The 25,803-nt window shown below is 38.0% G+C and overlaps 1 protein-coding gene across 3 annotated transcripts in view; it reads left to right on the top strand.

Moving 5' to 3' along the window:
• Positions 1-25,803, top strand: part of csmd1a (CUB and Sushi multiple domains 1a) — a 500,723-nt gene that overhangs the window by 371,737 nt on the left and 103,183 nt on the right. For all 3 annotated transcript variants that reach the window (XM_035400756.1, XM_035400757.1, XM_035400759.1), the window contains exons 11-17: positions 4,748-4,851; positions 5,557-5,669; positions 17,753-17,935; positions 20,410-20,736; positions 23,230-23,424; positions 24,697-24,835; positions 25,027-25,214. In XM_035400756.1, coding sequence (XP_035256647.1) covers positions 4,748-4,851; positions 5,557-5,669; positions 17,753-17,935; positions 20,410-20,736; positions 23,230-23,424; positions 24,697-24,835; positions 25,027-25,214 — 1,249 coding nt within the window. The remainder of the gene's footprint in view (positions 1-4,747; positions 4,852-5,556; positions 5,670-17,752; positions 17,936-20,409; positions 20,737-23,229; positions 23,425-24,696; positions 24,836-25,026; positions 25,215-25,803) is intronic.

Here is a 25,803-nt window from a genome sequence, read left to right as displayed (position 1 = left end):
TTTTTCCCTTGCCTCGGTATCCTTCAATGGGGAGGCTATTGAACATGTACTTCAGATACCTAAGTATCACACTGCACAACAAACTCATTTTGAGCCAACACACTATTGACACACATATGATGCAAACTAGACTAGCTCTCATCTAGACTACCTCTCATCAAATTGTGCTTTCTCAATGTCCAACCCCATCTCCTCCAATTACTGTATTGAAGCATCTTCACCGTTCTGATCTATGGACTCTTACAAGACCACTATTCAGCACAGTTAAAAGCAAAGCCAGCATTATCACCTCTGACCTCTCCCACCCACTCTTTGACTGTTTTGAACTGTTACCATCTGGTCATAAATGCCATGCCTCAGCTGAGACTAGAGAGGCATGAAGTTCTTTGGATGTTGTTCTGGGATCTTTCGTGACTTCCTGGATCAGTTGTCTCTGCACCCTTGGAGAAATTTTGGCTGGCCGGCCTCTCCTGTAAAGATTCACCACTGTTCCAAGTGTTCTGCATTTGGAGATAATGGGTTTCACTGTAGAGTTGCGTAGAGTCCCAGAGCCTTAAAAATGTAAGCCTTTTGAGACTGATACATTTCAACGAATCTTTATCTCATCATTCCTGGTATTTCGTTTGATCGTGACATAGGGTGCTTGTAGAAATTTTGTGGTGACTAATTCACTCTGATGGTAAGGCTCAATAAGGGTGAGGTTTAGATTCAGCAGGGCTGTTTGAAATCAAGTCTGGCTGTGTTAAATCAGCTTAATTGTTTGATTCAATAACTGACTTTTTCACATGGGTGTTATGGGTGTTTGAAAACTTTTTTCATTAAATGAAATGAATGAAATATTTTGTGTTTTTGTGTCCCTTTTTCAAATATTACATTTTGTCTAAAGATCTGAAACCATTCAGTGTGACAAATATACCAATCAGGAAGGGGGCAAATACTTATTCACGGCACTGTATATAAGCCCTGTAATTTTTTCTCTATAAATAAATATAACAAAGGCAACATCAACTGTCAAAATTCAATATTGAATAAAAGAAAACAATCAACGGTGCAAAAAAAAAAAAGAATGTAGTCAGGGCTATTGAAGGAACGATCACCAAGATGCTCTGTCATCCTATGATTGTATCTGTGTAGTCAATGGAGAGGCACTTTGCTCTTGTTAAGTCTTGTGTAAAAAGAAAATCTGTATGACAGGGTAATTTGTGAGGGTTATATTTTAGGCTATTCATTTAAAATTGCACCCAAACTATTTGCTGCTGGACAAAGTTTGACATCCCATACAGATTGCTTGTGTCATAAACTTCTGAGTTGCTTAGTATAATCACTGCTCTATAAAACATCACATTTACTCCTGACAAGCAAATGTCATCCTTTATGAAATTTGAAAAGATGTTTTGTCACAGACATTTTGTAGTTTTAATGACACAAAATATAGCAATGTCTCAATAGTAGAGTTTGAGAATAGTTGAGAATGGTGTTCCATGGTTGTTTTAACTACCATATAAAAACCTACATTGTCAATGTAATATGAAAGAACATCAAGCTTCACATGTATTTAATGTTTGATAATAACTGCTGAGTTTATTATGGTTATTTTACTGCTAACGGTACAATGCTTACTGCTTCAAAATCACTGCCTCCTTAGGGCTCGTTCCATTTTAGAATTCTGAATTCGTCTTGAATGTTTGGCAATTTATTAAGCAGCCATTTGTGGAACTCAGTACATTTGGTTGTGATCATCTCTTTGTGTGCTCATTCAGTTCAATCATCTTCCCCATGCCCTTTTGAAGAGAGGATTTGGAATCTGGTAGTGTCAGTCATGATGATTGAAATTTTTGAGGCTAATGCATGTCTGTCTATTATTATTTAACTACTCTGATGGGGCTGTCGGAATGGTTCATTTTCAAATCATCACTGGTTGCAGAAAGAAAGAAAAAAAAGAGTGCAGGAGGCAGACATTTTGTAGTGTCATTGCTGAGAGATGATAGGCTGTACATATTGTATGATAATTATAGCTAAATGACAAGCAGTTGCACATTTAATCCTGGGGTTTGCTACTGCAGGTCATTCATGAGTGTCACTGTTTGGATAATGTTTAACTGTAGTTTATAAACCGGGTTGTTTTGATCCTGGATTCTGATTGGCAGAGATCGCAATTGTAATTCGTAATTTGTAAATCTGATACAGTAACAGTTAATCTAACAGCCTGTTTATAAACTGCATCACTCCACGCACAAACTGTCACCAAAAAATAATATTACAAATTGTGTCATCAATTAATTTATCATGTCATCAATTAATTATCTCTATATGTTGGAACATTTTTACATTATATACTGTAAGCAATACAGTGCTCTAGACCAGGCTTTGTGTCATGCCTAACAACACCCCTGTAGGCATGACCGTATTCATGATATAGCATGGCCTCTCGTTTTTTTTTTTTTTTTTGCTGTAATAACATGGCGATATGGCACAGGAAATGTGCCTATGCATATTCAGCATATATACATTTTCAGCTGTTAAGGTGCATTATGAACTGACCCAGAAAGTATATGTGCAGCATTGTAATAATAACCTTTTAATATTTGACAACTATAAGCTACCCTTCTTGCATTCTTAGAAATAAAAACATGACAGTTAGTTAATGTCATAAATGTGTAGCCTGGAAGCATTTTGTCCTGAATTACAGAGTGACTGATAGCTATTGGTTACTCTGAAGTTGTTCTCTATACGCATCTTTGAGTGAAAAAGTAATTACTTTGTAAGAATGCAAGTCATGCAGAAGTACCAATTACCAGAAGTCACTGTGGAGTCAAATTGATCTTACCTGCTATTAATTTGTAAGAAACACTTGTAAGGTGGGCTGGTGAATGGCTATTTCGGTTCCGGCACCATGCTGTGGTGCAAGGCTGAGCCTCATGGCCTTGGATCCAACCTGGACGTGCCAGTGCTGATTGTGGCCAATAGCACCATAGGATGTTGTGCTACTGGTGATTGCGTCACCCAGCGTATGGGAGGGTTCAGTCGGATAGGGGGGATTTTTATATTGGAAAACATCATTGGAAATGTGTTTGAGAATATGGCACATTTTCACATACTTTTGTTCATTCAAACAGAATTTGAACATGCTTACTGGGGGAAAAAAAGATTATATCATTTACGGTCTGTGCATTGAGCTGGTTTTGATTGGGTAAAGGAAATGATGGATGATGGTAGAATAGACCCAATGGGGCTATTGATTCTCTGACACTCAATATGGCCAAAGCAGCATATTACTGTGGGGGGGGGGGGGGGGGGGTGTAGTATAAATAAATAATATATAAAAATAACTAAATAATATTTAGTTCCATTGTAACTACTGTGAGAGCATTTTTTTTCTTGTGTTCATAATATAGAGGATGTGATGATGTACATTTTTCATGGAAATAAAAACATTTGTGTCTACTGTTTGTAAGTAGACATGCGTTTATGCAAATTAAATTAATTTGTTACATCTGCATGTCTAGCAAACTTGTGCAGGAATGCTGGGTGCTTGTCACTACCTCAGTATAGTTAGTGTGGCATATCCAAATGTGATAGCCCTCATTGATCAGGCTCATATGGGTGCCTTTTTCTGTTAACACACACACACACACACACACACTCTCTCTCGCTCTCTTCTCTTTCTTTCTCTCTCTATATGACACACACTTTCACACACACTCTCGCTCTCTCCTCTCTCTTTCTCCCTCTCTCTGTCCCTCACACACACACGCACACACATATGAGAGTAACAATGCTGTAATGACCCAGTTGAGATTATGTGAGGAAGCTAATAATGGGTTGTCCTAATTAAACTGTAGTCTTTCCCTCCCAGTGATTTCCCCTCAAATCCAATCTTCTTTTAACTGCTTTTCTTCTCATGCATCAACAGCAAAACAGCTTGTTGGCTGCTTTCCTTTGCACACATCTGGGCAGTCTGGCTCAAGTCTGCAGCATTGTGCTGAACGCCATGCAATTACATGCCCATCACTGTCACAAATGTTTGAGTGTGTAACTCTGCATTAAAAAGGTGAAAAGTTATCAATTATCCCGATTCAAAAATGTTCAACCAAATTGCATTTTTAAGCAATGTGCGGAATTATTCAAGTGAAGCGTTTATGTTGCTTTCTGAATGGTCACATATTTATTTTTGTAAAATTAAATTGGAAAATGTAAGATGAACTCTTCTGCTCTTCTGGTGACTTTGCCTGGAGGGATGGCTGTGCACATTCAGAACATTATTAAGGAATGTTCAACAAACGTTATTTGGGCATTAGTAAAGTATGAATAGTGTGCAGAAGTCACGGGGACACATGACTCATTTAACTAAGTGACATAAAGCATGGATGTCAGCAGATGGTGCCCAGATTGAGCAACCTATTTGCAAGCTGGCTTAGAAATTGAACAAGTGTTTGCACATGAAATATCTGTTTATGTTAATATTACTTTACTGTAAAAAATAAATAAATAAATAATAATATTTTTATTATTATTATTATTATTATTATTATTAGTAGTAGTAGTAGTAGTAGTAGTAGTAGTAGTAGTAGTATTAGGAGTATTATTATTATTATTATTATTAGTATTATTATTATTATTAATAATAATAATTACTTTGTTAATACATTAGCTTATAATCTTTCATGTTAACCAAATAATTTTCTGTTATGTGTTTTCATAGTTTTTAATGTGTTCCTCTATTCTGTGCTATTCATTTTTTGTGCAGGTAATCAAGCTCTCTTTTGAGGAATTTGATCTTGAAAGAGGGTATGACACACTAACAGTAGGGGATGGAGGGAAGATTGGTGACACTCGGAGAGTGCTCTATGTGTGAGTATTTGTACTGCAACTTTATGCATGCTGTCTGAAAATATTAGGCTTGGATTTCATTCTTATTTAGTTTGGGTCTGACTTGTTAAACTAAATATTTTCTCTGAGTAATTGCATTAGTATGAACGCATATAGTTTGCCCATTTATGAGCATAAAGCACACATTTCACTTATCTATATTAATTATTGTATACAAATTGTTCACTAATGTAACACTTGCTTGGATACCACATAGTTTGCACCTAAGAAATCAACTTGCTCAACATCAAGCTCCTATTCCAGTTTTGCTAGTGTCTTAGTTAACATGAACAAAGGTTAATAGATTAGTCATTCATTGTTCAGATTAGTCAATTAATTAACTCATTAATGGAACTTTAATGTAAAGTGTCACCTGACGTTATTTGCTCATCTTTAGCACAGGTGCAAATCATTTTGGAGGACGCTATATATCACTGAGCTTGCTGTGGTCCGCTAACATTTACACATGCAATGTTTATTGTATGTTATATGTTCATACTCTGGTCACCTCCTAATTTCATACAGTATGCATCATGCTCCTGTAGTATTCCACAGAATCTGCCTTCCCTGTTGACTTTATATTTATTGAATGTTGTCTAAAATCGTGAATAGGTTGCGTATAGTATATAAAAAAACTGAATTAAATATAAAGTGATATTTATTCATTTTTACATGTTTGTGATTCAGTCTTACAGGGTCAAGTGTTCCTGACTTGATAGTCAGTATGAGCAATCAGATGTGGCTTCATCTGCAGTCAGATGACACTATTGGTTCCCAAGGCTTCAAGGCCAACTATGAAGGTCAGTATGTAGACTGCTGAAAAATGATGCTTTTTATTGCATTCTTTTTTTTTTGTTAAGGTCATCCTCTGTCACTGTAGTCCCTGTGGATTACACAATAAAACTATATTTTAGATGTCAGATGGAATGCAAATACGTAGTATAATGGTTTACATTTGTCTAAGAACAAAACAGCTCATCTGTAAAGAACAGCATATTTTTCAAGTTACATCAAGCATATTATGTTTATATTCTCAATCTTTCATCACGTTTAATGCTTTTGCTTGCTTTTTCTTCTTGATTTGGAATGCCCAGTTGTATTTATCAGTGCTTACCGCTTCAAACTCTGCTAATGGTTTTGGAGAGTGCAGGCAAGCATGTGCTCTTCTCCCAAGCACATGACGTCAGTCACCACTTCTTATTACACCACACATTGCAAATCGGGCTCCAGGGCCATGAATCAGCAGAAGACGCTTCATGCACCAATAAACGTTTGCTTGCTTTTATCCGATTTTGATTTAAGATATTTTAAACAGGTGCAAATAAATGTTATGTCATTAAGGAGATTTGGGTCAAACTTAAGTCAGGGAATTCAATGCAGGTTACTGCACATGTAATCTGAAATCAGTTTAACAATGTAAAACAGCTGTAAAGTGTAGTTACTATACCATTACGGATGAGTTTCAGGTCAGTGGCATTATACTGTTAAATTGTGCATGGATCAAATTTACACAAACCCGCATTACAATCAGACAGGATCATATGATCATTTGATCAAGTTGGGCCTTATGTGACGTTCGACATGGCCACAAAAGCCTTTTAGGATTTTAAATAACCTTTGCCAACCATCAGGCAAGTGCAAAACACACTGAAATGTCCAGACAGGTAACAGTTCCCTCATCCTACGTGTTGTGAACTGCGGTCACATGCCGTTAAGTGCAAGCCCTTTAATGGTGCCATTTCCTTTAACTATGCAGGCCATTCCGTGCTGAGCTCTGCGGCACGCATGTTTGCACAGATTATCCTAGGGCTGTCCGTGACTCCGGCATCCTGTCCACCTCTGACCTCACTACAGGCTTTCAGAGGGATAACCATCTGAACAGATTGCTGCTTGGGGACAAATAGCTACCCATTACAAGTACAGTAGATAACAGATGACAGCAACCTTTCAGTCGGTGAACGTGGCACGTTGTGTCATTGAATGAACATGAGTGTTTTGAAGTTTTAAAATGTATTTGAACGCCAGTGACACTTTGCGTCATCGAATGAACATGAATGTTTTGAAGTTTTAAAATGTATTTTGGATGTCTGGTCAGTAAAGGTGGTATAGACTAATACAGACACAATTTTTTTTTTGTTTTAATGTGAGCTGGTCGATTTGTGTAGAAATAAAGGACCCTGAGTAAATTACTAGCACTGCCAGTTTTCTTACCTCATATCTCAAAAAATTAAAAAAAAAAAGTATGGTCATCCCCAATTTTCTTTGAGTTTCAATATAGTAATTACATAATTACTACAGTAAGCAGCAATGTTTCACCTATAAGGATTTATGATATTGTTATTTTTTTGGAAATCTTTATTTTACTTTATTTTTCACACATTCCCATATATGTGGCGGGTGCTGGAGAAAAGGTCCGCAAGTCGCAAATCTTGAAATCGCGCTAGGAGGCAAAAAAGGTTTTTTAAATTTTTTTTTACTGTTTTACTTTTTTCATATTACGAAAGTTAAAGTGTTGAAGAAGTCACTCAATAGAATAAACAACATTTTTAGGGTCACTAAATACTTATAATTTGTCAGCAAAGTCTGCTTGTTTTAGTGATTCTTACAGCCGGGTTTGGGGGGCGTGATGGGGGTGCAGTTTAATTAGCATGTTTGATTTTGTTGGCTATTGTCACTTTGTTTCGGTCAAGCCACCGCCCATAAATAAAGCCGTGTGGTAGTAGCCTATGTTTGTTTACTGTGTGAGGTTGCTAAAATGGCGGACGCTCAATCAGTAGATGAGAGTATAAGCTTTCTAACGATGTATAACATGTCTAATTTTGCTTTTGGAATAGCGTTTTATAGGTTAGCGTAACCGAACATTTTCTTACCATGGTATTCGCTCTATATGGTAGCATTGAAAGACGTTGCACCTAATGAAACGTTGTCAACAATTTTTCGTAATTCCTTGGAAAATACCATTATTATTGAGGACTTCTGGACATAGCTAAGCCATATGTTTGCTGATAGACCTATCTGACATCGTTTTCTGGAGCAAAACAGAAGCGGATATAACTGTCATTGATTTACTGTCTCTGTCTCCATCTACTGAACATAGATAAGATTTCATCATTGCTATGTAAGTATTACTGCTCAAAATATTTCGTTACGTTATTTTAGAAATTGAGTGTCTTTAAATAGGTTAGTGGTATTATGTAATGTGGATATTTCACACTGTAATGTAAGCGTTAGTTAGTAGTGTAATGGTTTTTGTGACGCATACAACAGTGATGAGGAGAGTGTTGAAACATTGCCAAAACGTGGTGGACGGCTGAAAAATATTTTTATATCGTCCCATTCTCATACAAGAAAACATAGGAGTGTACAGAGTATAGAAATAGGCTACATACAAGAGTTCATTATTACACATTTAGGTACTGTGCATTATTGTGTGACTATATGTTTGCATTATGTTTAAATTATATCTATGTTTCATCTTAAACCTTCATAAGGGGCTCATATGCTTTACAATGGACAAAAAGCATTATATTCCTTTTTGGAGAGATTTTGGATTTGTTTCTGGTCCCTTAGCTATTTTAAACCAGTGTTAATAATTTAGACATTGTCGGTAGATTTGGAGATGCTGGGTACACTGCTTAGTTTTTGCTTCATAGATCTTTAGTAGTTCTACATATCCACCCTTAGATTTTATGAACTTGTGGTCAAGAAGTTTTTGATCCAGGACATGTATACTTTAACCCGCAATCTCCCAGTATTTCATTGCGAACTAAAAAAGGAGTAAATTCATTTTAGATTTTTTGCCTTGACCATTGCATTTGTGGCACTTTATTTCTTACAAAATTATGAATATAAAGTAATCTAAACTAGTATTATAAATGGTACAAATGTATTGCTTCATTTAAGACATTTTTCTAGTCTCTGTGGTGTTCACACCTGGAGTTATAAAGCTTTAAATAGGGTAACCCCTAAATGGGCAAGGATTTACAGGTACTCTAGTGGGGGAGTGGTTGGGGTGGAGTTAACTAGCTATTGTTCCCACCCATTATCTCCCTGTGAGAAGTGTGAAAAGTTCAAGATCTTTCAAGGGGATTTTCTCTGCTACTTGATTTTAGGAGTACCAACATTCAAATAAACATATCTTCTTCAACTATTTTCAGATTTCAATGTATGACACATCATTTGAAATCTTATAATCTGCACTTTCGTAATCTGTAAAAAATTGAAACACGACCTTGCCCTACTTGCGGACCAAAACACCAGCACCTGTCACATATGATATAATGTCAAACTAATTTTGGATCACACCAAGTACCCATCAAAAACTGTTTGTGTTCAAGAATAAAAACAATATACTTCTTTCAAATGATAAATTATTTCAGGAAATAGTCAAGAATATAGACCTTTAGAAACACTATGCCGTTATTTCTTAATTTCTATTTGCGATGATCCATGGGCTCAAACTGTCTAGCTTGTTTAAGCAGTTAGCTTATTATTTTAGAGTCATCATATTTTCAGTAAATTTAATACAGACCATGTGCTTGAGATAATAAAACTCTCTAAACAAGTTTCCTGAGCGTTATATCCAAGCATCTGCCCCAATAAAGCTTAATTTTCAAAAGGTGCTTCAGCAGCAAAACTGCTAATCCATTCCAAACATCAGATGGTTATGCTCATTCTTTTAATTGATGAATAACAATGAACAACTTGCTCTAACAAGTCATGTGTTACTGGCACTGTGCTCAGCTTTGTCAAAGTCCATTGACTGTGATTCAAGCAAGATTTTATCAGCTATTCTGGTGGAACTGTAGGATAGACACGCTTACACACACACACACACACACACACACACACACATATAGTGAGTACCGTAATGTTTGCAACAAATACATTTTTTATTTGATTTGGCAATGCACTCCACAATTTTTGATTTATAATTCACATGTGGTTAAAGTGAAGATTCTCAGAGCATTTTTATACATTTTGTTTTCACCATTTAGAAATTTTAGCACTGTTTATAAATAGTCCCACATTTTAGGGTGTCATAAAGTTTTGAACAAATGACGTCACAGGTGATAAATCAGGTGTGTTCTATTCCTTCCTTAGTGTAGGTATAATAGAGTTTTCAGTATTTAGTCACAATTCTAGGCTTTTGATTGCCTTTGGAGTCTATTATTGGTGTCTGTCAATGTGGGGACCAGAGTTCTGCTAATGAAAGTCAAGGAAGCCATTATGAGGCTGAGAAATAAGAAACAGTCAGCGACACAGGCCAAACCTTAGGCCTACCAAAATCAACTGTTTGGACCATCATTAAGAAGAAAGAGTGCACTGGTGAGCTCCGTAATTTGAAAAGTACCTGGTGGGCCAAGAAAGACCTCTACAGCTTAATTAATTTTTTTACATCATTCAAAAATAATTGCCTTTGTAGTGCCTCAAAGCATGTATAGCCTACATGTTGCGCTTTGCAGTACACATATACAAATACTTTGTCCCTGTCCTGACCTACCATTCAATTGGTGACTCTTTTTTTTTTTTTTGATAAATGCAGAATCCACCAAATAGACCTCAAACGAACCCAATTAACTGAGAGGCAGGAGCTACTTATGTCTTGATCAGGTCTAAAACGGACCTACAGAGTGGGTTCAAGCTCCACTGGTCCAGAAGGGTTCAAATTCCAGTCAAAGCTGTCAGACATACCATCCCGGAAAAAAAAAATGCAGATTAAGTACTGCACCACTGCAGCTATGAAATAAACAGATCTAAGATTTTTATGCATAGTGCTTTTGTTAAGCTTGTGAGGTTGGTCTGTTTTTGTAAGATGTGGTTGGGCTTTTAGCTGGCTGCCAGCTGGAACCATGCATTTTCACTGCTGATACCTAGCCTGTCTTCGAAAATAACTGTTTGTGAGACTGTTAATATGAGCCACCTCACATTACTGTCACATTATTTTTGTTTTTAGAGTAAATGAACGAAAGGAACAGTAAAGTGTTTTTAGCTTCCAGCCCAACAAAGCATTTGTGTTGAATGCTAATACTGGGGTTTGTCCCACAGAATACCTCCCATCCATATGGCCAAGTTATTACTAGATTGAATTTCTTAAACACATTAAAAGTGTGCAAGATGTGCAAGCAGTGTAACAGCACCTTGACATGTTTTGTCTTTCATCATGACAATACGTGCATGAACATGGCTAAGCTGGTGGTAATTTGTATGAACTGATTGCATAAATGTCCTTGTTGATCCCTCTAATAAACTTAGAAAATGTAGATGCAATACAAGTAGCCTATTGTTTACTATTCTATTTAAAGCATGGAATAACTAAACAGTTGAGGTGTATTTTTTATTGAATATGTATTACATGTTTATAATATGAGGTATAACATAAGGTGTTTGGATAAATAGGGTTCCCACAATTCTTGGAAATTTTTGAAAGCCATCAAATTTATTTCCATATATTTGAAAGTTCTTCACACTGATGACATTTTGGCACCAATGCTTTAAAGTACTTAACTTTTTGTTAAGAGATTTCGCCATTCATCTTGAAAAGCTCTATTGTCCCCATTTTATAAAAATCACACTTTTTGAAACTGATCCTAGAAGGTTTGGATTGGGTTTAGAAAAGCAGATCCTGGTACAGTTTAGACAGTTTAAAGTCCAGGGATATTTTGGGTATTCTTATGTGGCTTTATTTGGTGGTTGTAACACTGTGCAGTTCTCACAGATCCTTGAATCTGGAGGGAATGGGAACTTGAAAGGACTTCAGAAGTTCCAGAGTTGGTGGTGAAAAGCGTGTAAACTCTATGAAGTCTGTAGTTAACCCTGCCAGTAAGATGGGGCTGAAGAAGGTTAGTTTATTAAAACTTTGAGGTAATTAAGTGTTTTTGCAAAAAGGACTAAAACCCACTCACATTAATGTGAGAATACTGTGTGAGGAAAATTGTATCTATATCTAGCCTACATCAATCAGGGGAAATCTTCCTTCCTTTTGACACAGCCACAGTGACACAGCCTCCTAAGAGCATGCAAAAATTCAATCTAATAAATTTATCACTGACACCAGCTAGCCACTCAAGTCATATCATTTGTTTCCATTCATTTGAATGCTCTGATTTTATATCTACACACTAAAACTGTAGGTTTAATGATTTCTGCTATTACTCTGAGAACCTGTTATTACTGTGCCATGCAGCATTTAAACAGGAATTAAATGTCAGTTCTCCCTTCACCACCACGGGCTTAATCATAAACCTCTTAACACCATATCAAATGGCTCTCTCGGCCTTACACACTTTTTTTTATGGTGGATAACTTCACAGCGACGTGAATCCACTGAACTTAACATGAACCCAATTTCAGAATCTGTACCCCGAGAGGTGTTGTCATGTTTGCCAGCATTATCATCAGGGACCCGCAGTGGCTCTTTTTTTTTTCCAGGTGACTCATGTCCGACATTTTGACATCCATTAAAGACACCAGCTGACGTGTAGCTTCATCAGTGGGTGGTCCTGGAGCTTCAATATGGACAATGCCTCCATGTGTTCCTTATTGATGGGTGGGAGGTAATGACGTACATTCAGTATGAAAACACCTGGTGCATTCAAGCTACATACAGTTACACAGGTGTGGCTCAATCAATACCATCTGTAATGGATTGGTACTGTCTGCCATGCAGGAAGTGAAAGAGGGCCATTTAAAACATATCAGAAGAGAAAACACAGAGGCTGCTAGGTGGCTCATCCTGTTAAGACTCTGTCCTAGTGCACTGATGGGCCCCACGGTCTGGTATCTGTTAAGGCACTATTGTAGGATGTGGATGGGCCCCACAGTCTGGTATATGTCTAGGCACTATTCTGGTGCATGCCCCATGGAATGCCGCATGGTCTGGTATTGAGTCTGGACTGTGTCAGCGCTGGCTGTTGCCAGCAGTCTCACAGGATATGAACATTTGATGGTAGCGACTTCCAGGGAAGTGTTTCAGTTGGCCGAGATGACAGCATCGCATTGCACACTAGTGGCCCTTGCGATTCACCGGGAGCCCATGGTCAGCCTCTGGAGCTGCGCATGAAGTGTCTTCTTTGTGAGCCTGACTTGCCTTTAATAATAAGAAGCGGTGGCTGACATTGCGCACTTTGGAGGAGGGCATATGCTTGTCTATACTTTCCAAAATTGATAGTGGAGGTTGAGTGTCATTTTAAACTGGGGAAGAAAAAGGCATTAAAAAAGAAACATTTTGAAAACCCTTCTTGTGTCTTTACATTGTAAATATTGCCTTTCTAGTATCTTAAAAACATTTTGAATTCCTGCCTATACTTGTGTACTATGGAATGACCTACTTTTAAGACAGACTTTGTTTTCAACCTGCGTTTGTATTCCGATTACATTTTATGTTTTGGTGCATCACTGTCTGGTGGTTTCGGGTTCTGTTTTGATCTGTTCTTCAAGTTTCAAGAGAGCTTTTAACACTTGGTTTTTCCATCACTGGTCACATTGAATGTGGAGAGATCAACAAAACCAGTGCCACGGCTGAGAAAAGAAAAAAATGTTTTTCCTCTCTCATAAATGGAGGGGAAATATCAGAGTGAATTATTATTCTGCCATCAGGAATATGATGGATACTCCTGAGTGCTGGCATAACCGCAGTCAGCATCATAAAGCTACACACCTAAAGACCAGCATCCAAAAGACCTAAGGAGGAATGATGGAAGTAGATAGGGAAAAGCTGCTCTTTTTGCATTGCATATATGGTCAGATGAGAGTAGCAATGCCTTAATGACCCATTTGAGATTATGTGAGGGAGTTGATAATGGGGTTGTCTCCAAGGAAACACTTGAAGGAATCAGAAGGAGGAGGTCAGCCAATGGCGGCTTACCCATCGTTATTTGTTCACTTGCAACACTAATCCACTGAGAGATGTATATTATCTGAAACATTCACTAGCCCACCTTTTGGCCTAATCTCCACCTCATTCCCCTTTCCCTGGCAAATCCGTTTGTCTTGTTGGGCTCACCCTTCCACTTATACCCGGGGTGTTCTACAGGGCCTTTAATTACCTGCTATTTCCATCCTTGTCTTTGTCTGTTTTGCTCTTGAAACTTGTGTGATGTGAAAGAGCATGTTTTAATTAGTCAAAGTACGCCGACATCCTAGTGGTTTTGCATTAGTTTGTAAGACGGAGAAGTCTGTAAGATGGTTAACACCCGGGATCACACTGTAAAGTTCCCTTGCTTTAATGACCTCCCACACTGCTGAATGTCTGGAAGCCAGAAAGTGTTCAGTGGGATTTCAGGAGGTCAGAGCTTTGAGGAAATCTAATTGAAATCTATAACTGTAAAACTCATGGGACCATGTAATTGGCCAGATAGCATGTTCAGTAATATATATATATATATATATATATACACACACACACACACACATATAAAAAGCACAAAAAGAACAGAATGGGTGCCAATTTTTTATGTTTCTTTTTAATTATTTAAGAAAATAAAATATGCTATGAACAGTAAAAAAAAAAAAAAAAAACATACAAAAAACCTGCAGTCACATACATGACAGGGTCAGTTATATGTCAGCTATTTTAAAATGAATCTGAGTAATTAATTGGTTGGATTAATACATGTACCATGTCAGCAACCGCAGAATGCCTGTGAATATATATATATATATATATATTAGGGCAGATGTGATGCTATATTTTATATATTTCATTATAACTATGAATATAAGTATTTCAAGATGTACATATGTAAAATCATAAATGTTGTTGCATTACTAGCTGCTTTGTATAACATTACATTACATTACAGGCATTTAGCAGACGCTCTTATCCAGAGCGACGTACACAACTTTTTACATAGCATTTTACATTGTATCCATTTATACAGCTGGATATATACTGAAGCAATTTCGGTTAAGTACCTTGCTCAAGGGTACAACGGCAGTGTCCTACCCAGGAATCGAACCTGCAACCTTTCGGTTACAAGCCCAGTTCCTTACCCACTGTGCTACACTCCATCCAGAAACAGTATAAAATACTGTTTCCAGGCACTCAGTTGGAAATCTTTTAAGAGCAGTCAACACGTTTGTTAGATTGTGACAAAAATTCTCTCGATACTTCTCTGCTGCCAAAACAGAAATCATTCATCCAAAATTTCAACATATTAGATTATCATGTCCATCCATTGTTATATAACGCGTAAAACATATTCAAATATGAGTCGCGCCTGTTGTCACTGTGAGCATTTTAAGGAGACATTATTGGACAGTTAGTTGGCAAATCACATGGACACGCACTTCCCAATGTCACTGGGTGTCCTGAAAAGAGTTCAGACCTGCTTGAGCTTGTCACCTTTGATAATCCATACAGTACCCATTAACAGATGACGTGTGGCACTGTAAATCAGCTCCCAAACCACCTTGTTGTCTTCTACAACTAATTGTTTATGACAATTAATGTAAAAGGACCTTAACTAGCGGTTAATACCCCGCAGAGGTTGTCGAACCTTTAGCTCTGGGAAATGGAGGTGCTAAAGTCATGGCCTGTAGATTATTGCCTGCATGGATCAGTGAGGCCCTGTCTGCTGAGGTTGTTAAAATAAACATTAACTTTTAAACAAAGGCATGCATTGCTTCCGTCTGCTTGGTTTCCGCAAACGTACACATTCTGCGAACTGGACTTATAGCTGAAATTAGTGCAGTGTGCAGGACTGTAGAGACGCTGGACAACTGCCTGCAGCTACTGCTGACGAACATGTCTTGCTCTTTTGCTACACTAGAGCCCTTTCAGTGGTTCTTATTTGGAAAACTTGCCACACGCTTATACTTTTACAGAACAGCTTTTGGGAGATGTTTTCTTCCGGGCAATGCAATGTATTCAACCTTTCCTCATATCACAGTGTCAGCCTGATCCGATGGTACACATCACATCATAAAATTTTCTGATGACACGATCAGCAATAACAATGAAACCGGATACAGAGTGAATGTGGGAGAGCTTGCTATGTGGTGGAAAACCAAAGAGTCAATTTTGTATTTCAGGAGGCACAAGTACACCCACACTCTTATCACAATCAATGGTGGAATTGCGGAAATGCTCAGCCATTTCAAATACTTGGGTCTGTATAGTATATCTCTGATTCTGACTGGTTCAAACAACTCTGAGGCTATACTATCAACGGCAAACAACACCTGGACTGAACAACACCAAGAAGTGGGGAGTGAGCAAGCAGATATTTCTGCAGGAGCAGTGTGGAGAGGAGAGTGTTCTAACTGGAGACAGTACAGTGTGGTACGGAGGTGCAACCACAGAGGACAAACAAACTAAACAGAGGATTGTGAAATCAGCCCAAAAAATCATTGTGTCCGAACCTTCCCACCATCACCAACATGTACACCAGTCGCTGCCAGAACAGAGCTCAGTCTACAATCCAGGACCCCTCCCATCCAGGCCACTCACTGTTCTCTCTCCTACCATCAGACAGACGATACCACAGTATCAGAACACTGTCCACTAGGTTAAAGAACACCCTCTATCCCCAGGCCATCCACATCCTAAACAACTAGGCTCTCTTAATGCAATTTGCTCTTTTAACACAATTGCATTTTAACTCTACAATTGTGACCGATGCAGTTGTCATTTTCCTGTCCAGCGCCCACGTTGTTTAAATAGCAAATGTACTTGTGCCCATCTGAGCGCCCATGGGCGTGTTGGTCTTAAAATGAGGTGTGGTCAGGCGCATTGCTATCTTGAGGCAGCGCAAAGCGATTGCATGATTGACCAACAAAAACCTGGTCTTAAGTCAATGGCAAGGTATTTTACTGTTATTTTAAGGGCACATTAGTAAGATAGTAATATGCGCCTACATAGGCAGGTGTACAACGCGCAATATTTAAAAAAAAAATGTCATAATGGTTAGTCATAATATTTATCAGAATTAGCTAATCGCAGTAATGATTATCCACCATTATAATAGCAATCAGCCAAGGTGCACGCGCACCTGGCTTTTAAAGGGAATGGAAGATGACACTCTGATTGGTTTATTTCATGTTACACTCAAAACACACCTATGATTAATTAAGAGACTAAGTACAACCCCTTTGAACCATGCACCTTACTTTGCACTCAGATTATCCACCATTAAACTAGCAAAAGTGGATTTGGACACGCCCTAAATGCACTTGCGCCATGCGCTTTAGACCGTGCACTTAGATTGTATAAAATATAGCCCAAGGTCTTACCTGCCCTTCAACTGAAGAAGAACCATTATAGACAAATGAGACGAGTGCCATGATTACAATCGCAATCTATTATTTATTATTCTTGCATTGCCATCCATTTTTGACAAATGAGAGCTGCTTTAAACAAATTTGCTGAGAGAGACCCATGTCATATCTTATGAAATGATTTGAGGAAATTGATGTTTAGTTCCTGTAAGAGAGCTTCAGACTGCACAAACTGAAGACTGGATTGGTCATGGCAACTTGTTCCATTTGATTTGAATGCTTCTTTATGTTCTGAAGGTGTTCAATAACTCAAAAAAAATGATGGAAACCTTCCTTTTATGTCACACTATACTTATTATATGTGCAAGGTTACAAAGTTGAGATGCTTTGGTCTAAATGGAGTCTAAAATTAATGAATGTATTTCTGAATGAAAAGGTTTGGTCTGAAACAGTATATAAGATATGCTGTAATAGTCTGTATTTGTAATCAAATCAGTGGAATTGAATGTATTTAACAAATATATAAATGACAATGAAACCAGGCTTATGTTAAACTTACATAATAATAATAATAATAATAATAATAATAATAATAATAATAATAATGTTGTTGTTGTTGTTGTTGTTGTCGTGGATGACAACATTCTTTTCCATCATCTTGCAGAAATTGACAAAGGGGGCTGTGGGGACCCTGGAATCCCAGCCTATGGAAAACGAACAGGGTCCCAGTTTCTACACGGAAGCACACTGACATTCCAGTGCCAGCCAGCTTTCCAATTGGTTGGAGAAAGGACAATTTCCTGCCAGCAGAATAACCAGTGGTCTGGAAACAAACCCAGCTGTGTCTGTAAGAGTCATTTCAAAACACATTACTGTAATTAAAAGCTCTGCCATTGAGAACAAGCAATTAGATGTAGAGACAGCAACCATATTTAGCTGGCAGATGCTATGAAAAAACTCCACTGATTCATGCAATGATACTTCACCTTTTCCAGGTAAGTCGTTTATAGGGCGGTGGTTTATCAAAGTGCACGATGAAACGTGGTCAAGGTCTGCGGGTGAAGATCGTTTTTTATGTCGTTTAGAGATCATTAATTGCTCCGTGTACGTCGTACACAAGAGCCACCTCAGACTGCTTTGCTAGGAGGGAATTTTTAAGATGTAAAATTGATCCACGATACAGATCGTTAGAGCGGCATTTTATGGTTGCACACCTGTAATAGTTTTGCCCTCCCTCGGGTGTTTGAAATGAAAGTAATTTGACTTTGCTTTGCTTGGCTGTTGAGCAGGGGTCAATCAGCTAATCATTAAAGGCCACCGGGGTACTCCTTAATCCCCCTCCTGCTCTAACATTGTATAGCTCTCCATAGGGGTGTGCAACAAAGTCACTATTTGTACCTGAATCCATCTCTTCCACTACCACATTTATCTATGTCTGTATCTGTATTTGGATAGAAACCAGAAGTGAAAGTCACCTTAAATGTCAGTGACTGGAAAATATAGATAAATAGGTCTTTTCTTAATTAAGTTCACATAAATTTGGTCTTTTAAAGCTTAAAACTGACTTTTACATCATAGCCTTTTTCTTAGTGAATGGACATAGTTATAATTGTAAAAAAAAGAAAAACATATTTTCACAAAAACTTTAAACCCAGAAACACCAGGGGTAACATTTTGTAAGGCAGTTGTTTCAAAAATACTACACAGCAATCATTCACGAAAAAGACTGCTTATTGTGCACGAGATACATAATTGCACGAGCCACAGCGAATCCCGCAAATTCTTCTCTGCAGTGTAAAGATGTTCATACCGGGCAAAAGGTGGATAAAGAACGTTTGCAGAAATTGATCATCACTAATTCTACCCCAGGTTTGCTACGGCATTTTAACCCGGCTCGGCAGTGTAAAGACATCTTGAGTTAGCCTAATGTTAGACAACGAATAAGTATGTACATAACGTTACATTTATAACAACCGTTTTTTATTCAGTAAATAGTAAGTGTTATAGTTGGCGTGCCAACTGACTGACATCACACAGGCGACACTGGTTGGATCCGGTTGGATCTATGGGAAGTGAGGTCCAAAAACACACCTGCAATTATCGCTTCTCGCCATTGGCACCGCCATAGAGAACGAAACTGAAATCTTCGAGAGTGTCACTTTAACTAACACCGTTATATCCTTTATTTATGATCCAGAACAACATACATTATACTCATCATCATCAGCATATCATCCAACCTTGATAGCAAATTTCATGATATCAGGCTAACCTTAGGACAAATTTATCGATTAACCTCAGAGACTCTTAATGTTATTGCATGGAAATGTGATAAATCAACTCCACAAAAGTTATTCTAAATGGCAATAGCAATATAAATATTCCTGGCTTACTTTATGGAGCCATGTATACAGGAACTGTCAATAGCCTGTGTGTATACTGACAACAAGTCTTAATTTCTGAGATTTATTCATTTATTTACACGTATTTTGTGGAACAGCTTTGAAATAAGTGAATTCTAATGACTTAAGGAATATGGCATGATAGGGTGGTTTGAAGAAAGAAAATAGGTTGTTTTTTATTGTGGGTTCATGCAATGTGTTATAAAATTACAGCAGTTATTAATAAGGTTGTGTGTTTGTCACGGAAATTACTGGCTGAGCAGTCAGGACACAGACCAGTCAAATTTAAAAATCATGGAACTCTGAAATCAGTGTTCAAAAAAAAAAAAAACTTTTATTAAATTAACCAATAGATCTCATGTGCATCTGTGGGGAATGATTGAAATAGCATGTGCAACTGTATTAGCGAGTGCTTGAATTAAAAAAAAAAGAATCAGCGGGTAGCTGCTGCCATAAGAAATACGAGTAAAATGCATTGATGCATTTGTTCGCTTCACGAAAGAAAGATCATGCTTTTTTGCATGTTGTTAGAAAAAAAAAAAAAATTCAGAAATCTAACTCCTGTAAATAAGCCTTAAAATTGCCCTAGCCTGTCTTGAATAACATGAATGTAGCCCACATACCACAAAAAAATAAAAATAAAAAAATAAATAATTTAATAAAATTAACAAATGTAAGTCTTGATGTTTGGATAGAATCATTATCTGTTGAGGGTTTGTTATTTGTATGTTTCCGAACAAGATATTCTGCTTCAGGCACAACCCTAGGAGTCTGCGTCTTCATTTGTTCACCGTAAGATTAAAAAATGTTTACAAAGTCAGCAGGGTTCCAGACAATGATTATTATTATTATCATTATTTTTGTTTCTCTCTAAACGCAGCAGTGACTGTGTGCTTTCTCCACCTCTCTCTCCCTGCAGTCTCCTGCTTTTTCAACTTCACCGCACCATCGGGGATCATTCTCTCTCCGAACTACCCGGACGAGTACGGGAACAACATGAATTGCGTGTGGCTGATTATCGCTGAGCCAGGGAGCCGGATCCATCTCATCTTCAGCGACTTTGATGTGGAGCCTCAGTTTGACTACCTTACGGTGAAGGATGATGGGATGTCGGAGCCGACCACCTTCGGGACATTCTCAGGCAAAGATGTCCCCTCTCAGATAGCCAGCAATGGGCACATTATGCGGCTGGAGTTTCAGTCTGACCATTCCAACACAGGACGAGGATTCAACATAACCTACACAAGTAAATAAGCATTGCATTTTACCACCATTTTATGTTCAATGCTCACACTTCAGGTCAGGGATTTTGTACTTCTATAGGCAGAAGTGATATGGTACTCGAATGCCCTTGAGGAAGGTTCTGGCCTGCTTAAAGGTATGAACAGCTGTGTTGTCTTGGACATGTTTAGTAATGTTTTGCTAAATAAAGGAAAATATATAGATTGGGGAACACGACCCCCCTAAACAATGCAAATATATTTGTGGGGGGGGGGGGGGGGGGTAGAATTTCCTATATTTGGGGAAGAAAAGAATGAGGGGTTACACCAATGGTAAAAATATTTTCTTGTGATGGAGAATTACATTCTAATGTAAATACTCACTGTGCCTTTTCCTCTCTTAAATTTTTATCATTAAACATTAAGTGCAAAAGTTCAAAAAAGCGCTATTTCAACCCTTTGCAGTAGAGATAAAATTCCTGTTTATTTGCTTCTTTCCAGATAAATTTAAGTCATTAACATAAAATGAAAAAAAAAAAAACAAACAGATGCAAACAGTTATTTTTCCTTCTCAGAGCATAAATAGATGCTCGATCCAACAGAAAAAATATTGAACTACGTGTACTGTGCGTGTTAATGGAATTATGCTTTGGCCAGAGAGAGCTGGAATTGGGTGTGAGTAGCGCTGGCTTGCTTCCTTTTGGATATCTCTGCGGGCACAGCCTCTCTCCTTTTGTGTGGTGGATGTGCAGGGACATGCCTTGGCTCTAAAGCCCCGCGTTCCCTTTGAAAGGAAGCAGCGCCGCAGCGAGCTAGGCAACGGTGCAGCGAAAGGTTAATGAAATGGAGGCGAACGTTGCGACAGCTCTCATCCTGCGCACACATTGGTGTCCAGTGGCCCTCTGTCACAGTGGGAGAAATGAAGACGTATTTTGGGATGTGTCTGCCATGCGATGGCAGAGGGCCCGGAGGCTCTCAGGGGGAGGGGGGGGGGGGACATGTTTCTGAATTCACTTTAAGGGGCCTGGAGTCTGCTATGCACATGTTTGGCCTTTGAGTCCGTCTTGTTTAGGGTCTTAATCATTTGGGTTTCTATTTGCCTCTTTGCTTATTATATTTAGTTACAAATTAGTAATATGCTGAATGGCCTTTTACTGCATATCAACAATTTAAATAAAAGAATGATATGAAAAATGCAGTGCATGATGCATTAAAACATAACTATAACTCTTGTGCCGAAACTGACCTCTAATACTTCCCTAATTGGCTTAATTCCCAACTGTCTCTTTATTCTAGTTGTACTGCAGTTAATGTTAATGCAAAAAGAAAAAAAAAACAGTGAGTTGAAAGTTTCTGTCTGTAAGAAATTATACTGGATATAAATATCGATATTTTAAAATTGTAAAACTATTTTAAATGTAAAATGAACATAACTGCAGCATATAACAGTGGCATAATTTAAGTGAAGACACCAACAAAGAGGTAAAGAAGGAGAGCGTAATGTCCTTACATGAACTTTGAAAAATCAACCAAGATAAAATTGAATGTATGCTAGTAGACAGCGCTGGTTCAAATTAGCAGCAAATAACTTTGCACATTCCCACAATTCTGTAGTCATAGCATGTGTATATTAATGATTTCAGATTCCTTCTCTTCCTTTTCATAACGCCATTGTTTTTGTGTAAATATTTACCAATAATATTTGAATGGAATACATTTGCAAGTTAATTCCCCCATTACCCTGAATTTGAACTCGTTGAACGTTTCATAGTCTTCTTGACAGATAAAGATGAATCAGATAAAGAAAAATTCAGAAATGTGAAATATACCGTACATAAAAATCTAGTAAATCCTTTGAATGCAAAAATGAACTCCAGATCCTTCAGCATTTATACAAGTATGGCTTGGAACACTTTAAAATAAGATGACCTGTGGTTTTTCTATATAAGCAATGAAATTTTGATGTGAACCTTCCACACTATTGCTATTGTTTATTGTTATACTGCGTTTGACTTAAAAATAAATCAACATCTTAAGAGGAATTAAATGAACACAGCAGGATTTTGCAGTTCATTAAGTCACCACCCAGACCACATAACCCAGTGTCCAAGGTTTTAACCTTAATGCTTAAAAATTCAGAAATGATGACTACTGCTGTTCCATCCAATATCACCAATGGACCAGAACAGGTTCTGCCATTTTAAACAGTTTGTCCAGTGCTGTGCAACCTCATTTCATTATGTCATAATTATTTTAGTGCCAACCCTTCCTTTTCTTTCGCATTTGTTCATTTTTTTGGCTGGACTGCAAAAGCGGGGCCAGCCCTACAAACACGAATGTCTGTGACTGAGTCACTGAGTGATGAAGTTACACCACTGGTCGCCGGTCCAGCCATATACTAGGTTTTGACCTGGTTTTGTTTCACGTCACGCTTGTCATTGTTCTTGTTTTGGCAGATGAAACATAATGAACAGCTTTTCGCAATGACAATTGTGACACATTTTTTGCTCAACCTCTAGCATTCGGGCAGAATGAGTGCCATGACCCGGGCATCCCGATCAACGGGCAGCGCTTCGGGGACCACTTCCTGCTGGGGAGCACGGTGTCATTCACCTGCGACGAGGGCTTCATCAAAACGCAGGGGTCCGAGGCCATAACGTGTGTGATCCATGATGGGAACGTGGTCTGGGACGCAGCAGTCCCTCGATGTGAAGGTAAGGGAACGATCGGAATCTGAAATCTGAAATCCACCAGATGCAGTAAAACACAGCTGTTCCTTATCCATCCCATCTTTATGCTAATGTTCTATTAATATTAATGTTTATGCAATACCAGAAGGCTTCAGATTGTTCTGCTTTTTATACAGCAGTGAAAAAAGAAAAAAGAAAATATACATATGTGTGTGTGTGTGTGTGTGAGCATGTGTGCATGTGCATGTGTATTGTTATGAAATCAAATTTATTATGTTCAGCTCTGCTTCTGAGAAAATTCTAATATTATTGTATAGCTTTCTATTAGCCTATTGTACATTACACAAAGTCATTGAATTATAGTGACTAAAAATACAATGCTCCGTTTGGTTCCTTACAATTATCTGCTTTGTGAACGTATGTAAATGACCTTTTCCTTAATGATTAGGGATGCAGCTGAAACAAACAAAAGCATTGTCTGTTTACTGTTAAAATAAAACTCTAAAACAATATTATACAAATACTCTCCATGTATTATTCATTATATTTAGGAATTTGCATGTGTGGAAAAGATAAAAGATAAATCGACATTTATTTCTCATGATTATTATGCATAAAGAAATTTTCATTTGCATGCATTTAAACTAATGGATGTAAGTAGAACAATTACGCAATTACAGACAATTTTGTATGTGCGTTTAATGTCTTCTTTTGTTGTGTATGCGGGACTATTAAAGTTCATATTTATACAGATCTTTTTAAGATGGGGTTAAGGAATGTCATGAATACAAACACTCTAATCACAAGAACAGGCTGCTCAGTTAGGTCTAAGCTTACCATTTTAGCTAAACCTTAGAGTGCATCTAGCACTTTCTAGCCAGGTCTTAAACACTTCACATGAGTCTGTTTCTACAGTGAGTCCTGTAAAACTATTTGGACTATTACCACCTCTCTTTGTAAACATAAATAATAAAAAAAAAAGTACACCTGAGTGTCAATTAAAAAAAGGCACCGTTAAATGGCAGCTAAAAACTCACCGATACAGACTGGTTCTCAGTTGAAGTCTCTGCTTTGTCTTTGTTTTGCTGCTCAGTTTTATTCATTTTTATACCTCTGTGAAGCACTTTGTGAATTTGATCTTGATGGGTGCTATATAAATACATTTCTACTTTACCTTTAAATTTTTTTTTCCAGTTTTTACATTTATAGCGCTGCTAATTTGATATAAGAGCCATGCAAGAGGTGCTTTCCCATGTGGGAAGAGTCAGCTCCTGATACTCACTCCTTCTTCCCTAGCACCTTGTGGCGGCTATCTGACGGCTCCGACTGGAGTTCTGCTGTCCCCCGGCTGGCCTGGCTACTATAAAGACTCCCTGAACTGCGAATGGGTTATCGAAGCGAGGAAGGAACACGCCATAAAGATATCATTTGACAGGTATTTCTGCTGGTTTGAGCTCGCTTCAAAATCTTAACTTCCCACCGTCAGCTTTCATGCGTCATGATTCACAATTTCAGCTTTTCAGTCTTATGTGTGCATCTTTATTTTTGTGTGGGTGGGTTCGTTATTGTGCTATAATGTACCTTGCTCTCAGTACTTACCTTTGTCCTGCCTTTCTTGCTTTGTAGGTTTCAGACAGAGGTTAATTACGATACTTTGGAGATTCGTGATGGCCCTGTCAGCTCCTCTCCTTTAATTGGGGAATACCACGGAACCCAGGCCCCACATTTTCTCATTAGCACCAGTAACACCATGTACCTGCTGTTCACGACGGACAACAGCCGCTCCAGTGTGGGCTTCCAGATCCGCTATGAGAGTGAGTCTCCCAGTTCCCCGTGGCTCTGCCGTGTGAGCTCCTGCTTTTAGGGGCATTGTGCTCGGGCTCAGTTGAGCTTCGCACATGGTTCACAGCCAAGAGAGGATATCACTGCACTGCAGGTGCCAGTATGCATGAATGACTCAATGATAACAGTCCGGCAAGATCTACCAGAGAGTTTAATGGATGGCAACTGCTCTAGTGTGACAATGACATTCTTTTGTTTCTGTTTTCATAGGACAACTGCTAGATTCATTGTAAAGTAATGGTTCTGAATTTATCACAATAACCAGTGAACATTCAAATGTATCAAATGCAAAATATGTACAGAATTTAACTGGTCTGCTGCCAACATGTCATTCACTCAATTTAAAAAACAAGCGTTGATAATCTGGTGCAACTGATACAACTTTGAAAAGAAGAGCTTGGTGATGAAGTGAACTAATGCCTGGAATGAATCGGGCAAATTGTCTGATACCTGTGTGGGTGGCGGTATCGCTCCGCTGGGTATTGGAAATGATAACAATAACTGGAGGCAGTGATGTATAACATGAAAAAAATGATTAACATTTATGAATAGTTAAATGGT

Source organism: Anguilla anguilla, chromosome 18, assembly GCF_013347855.1.
Source record: "Anguilla anguilla isolate fAngAng1 chromosome 18, fAngAng1.pri, whole genome shotgun sequence".
Lineage (NCBI taxonomy): Eukaryota > Metazoa > Chordata > Actinopteri > Anguilliformes > Anguillidae > Anguilla > Anguilla anguilla.
The sequence above is the reverse complement of the archived record's forward strand: the minus strand, read 5'-3'. Positions and strand labels throughout refer to the sequence as shown.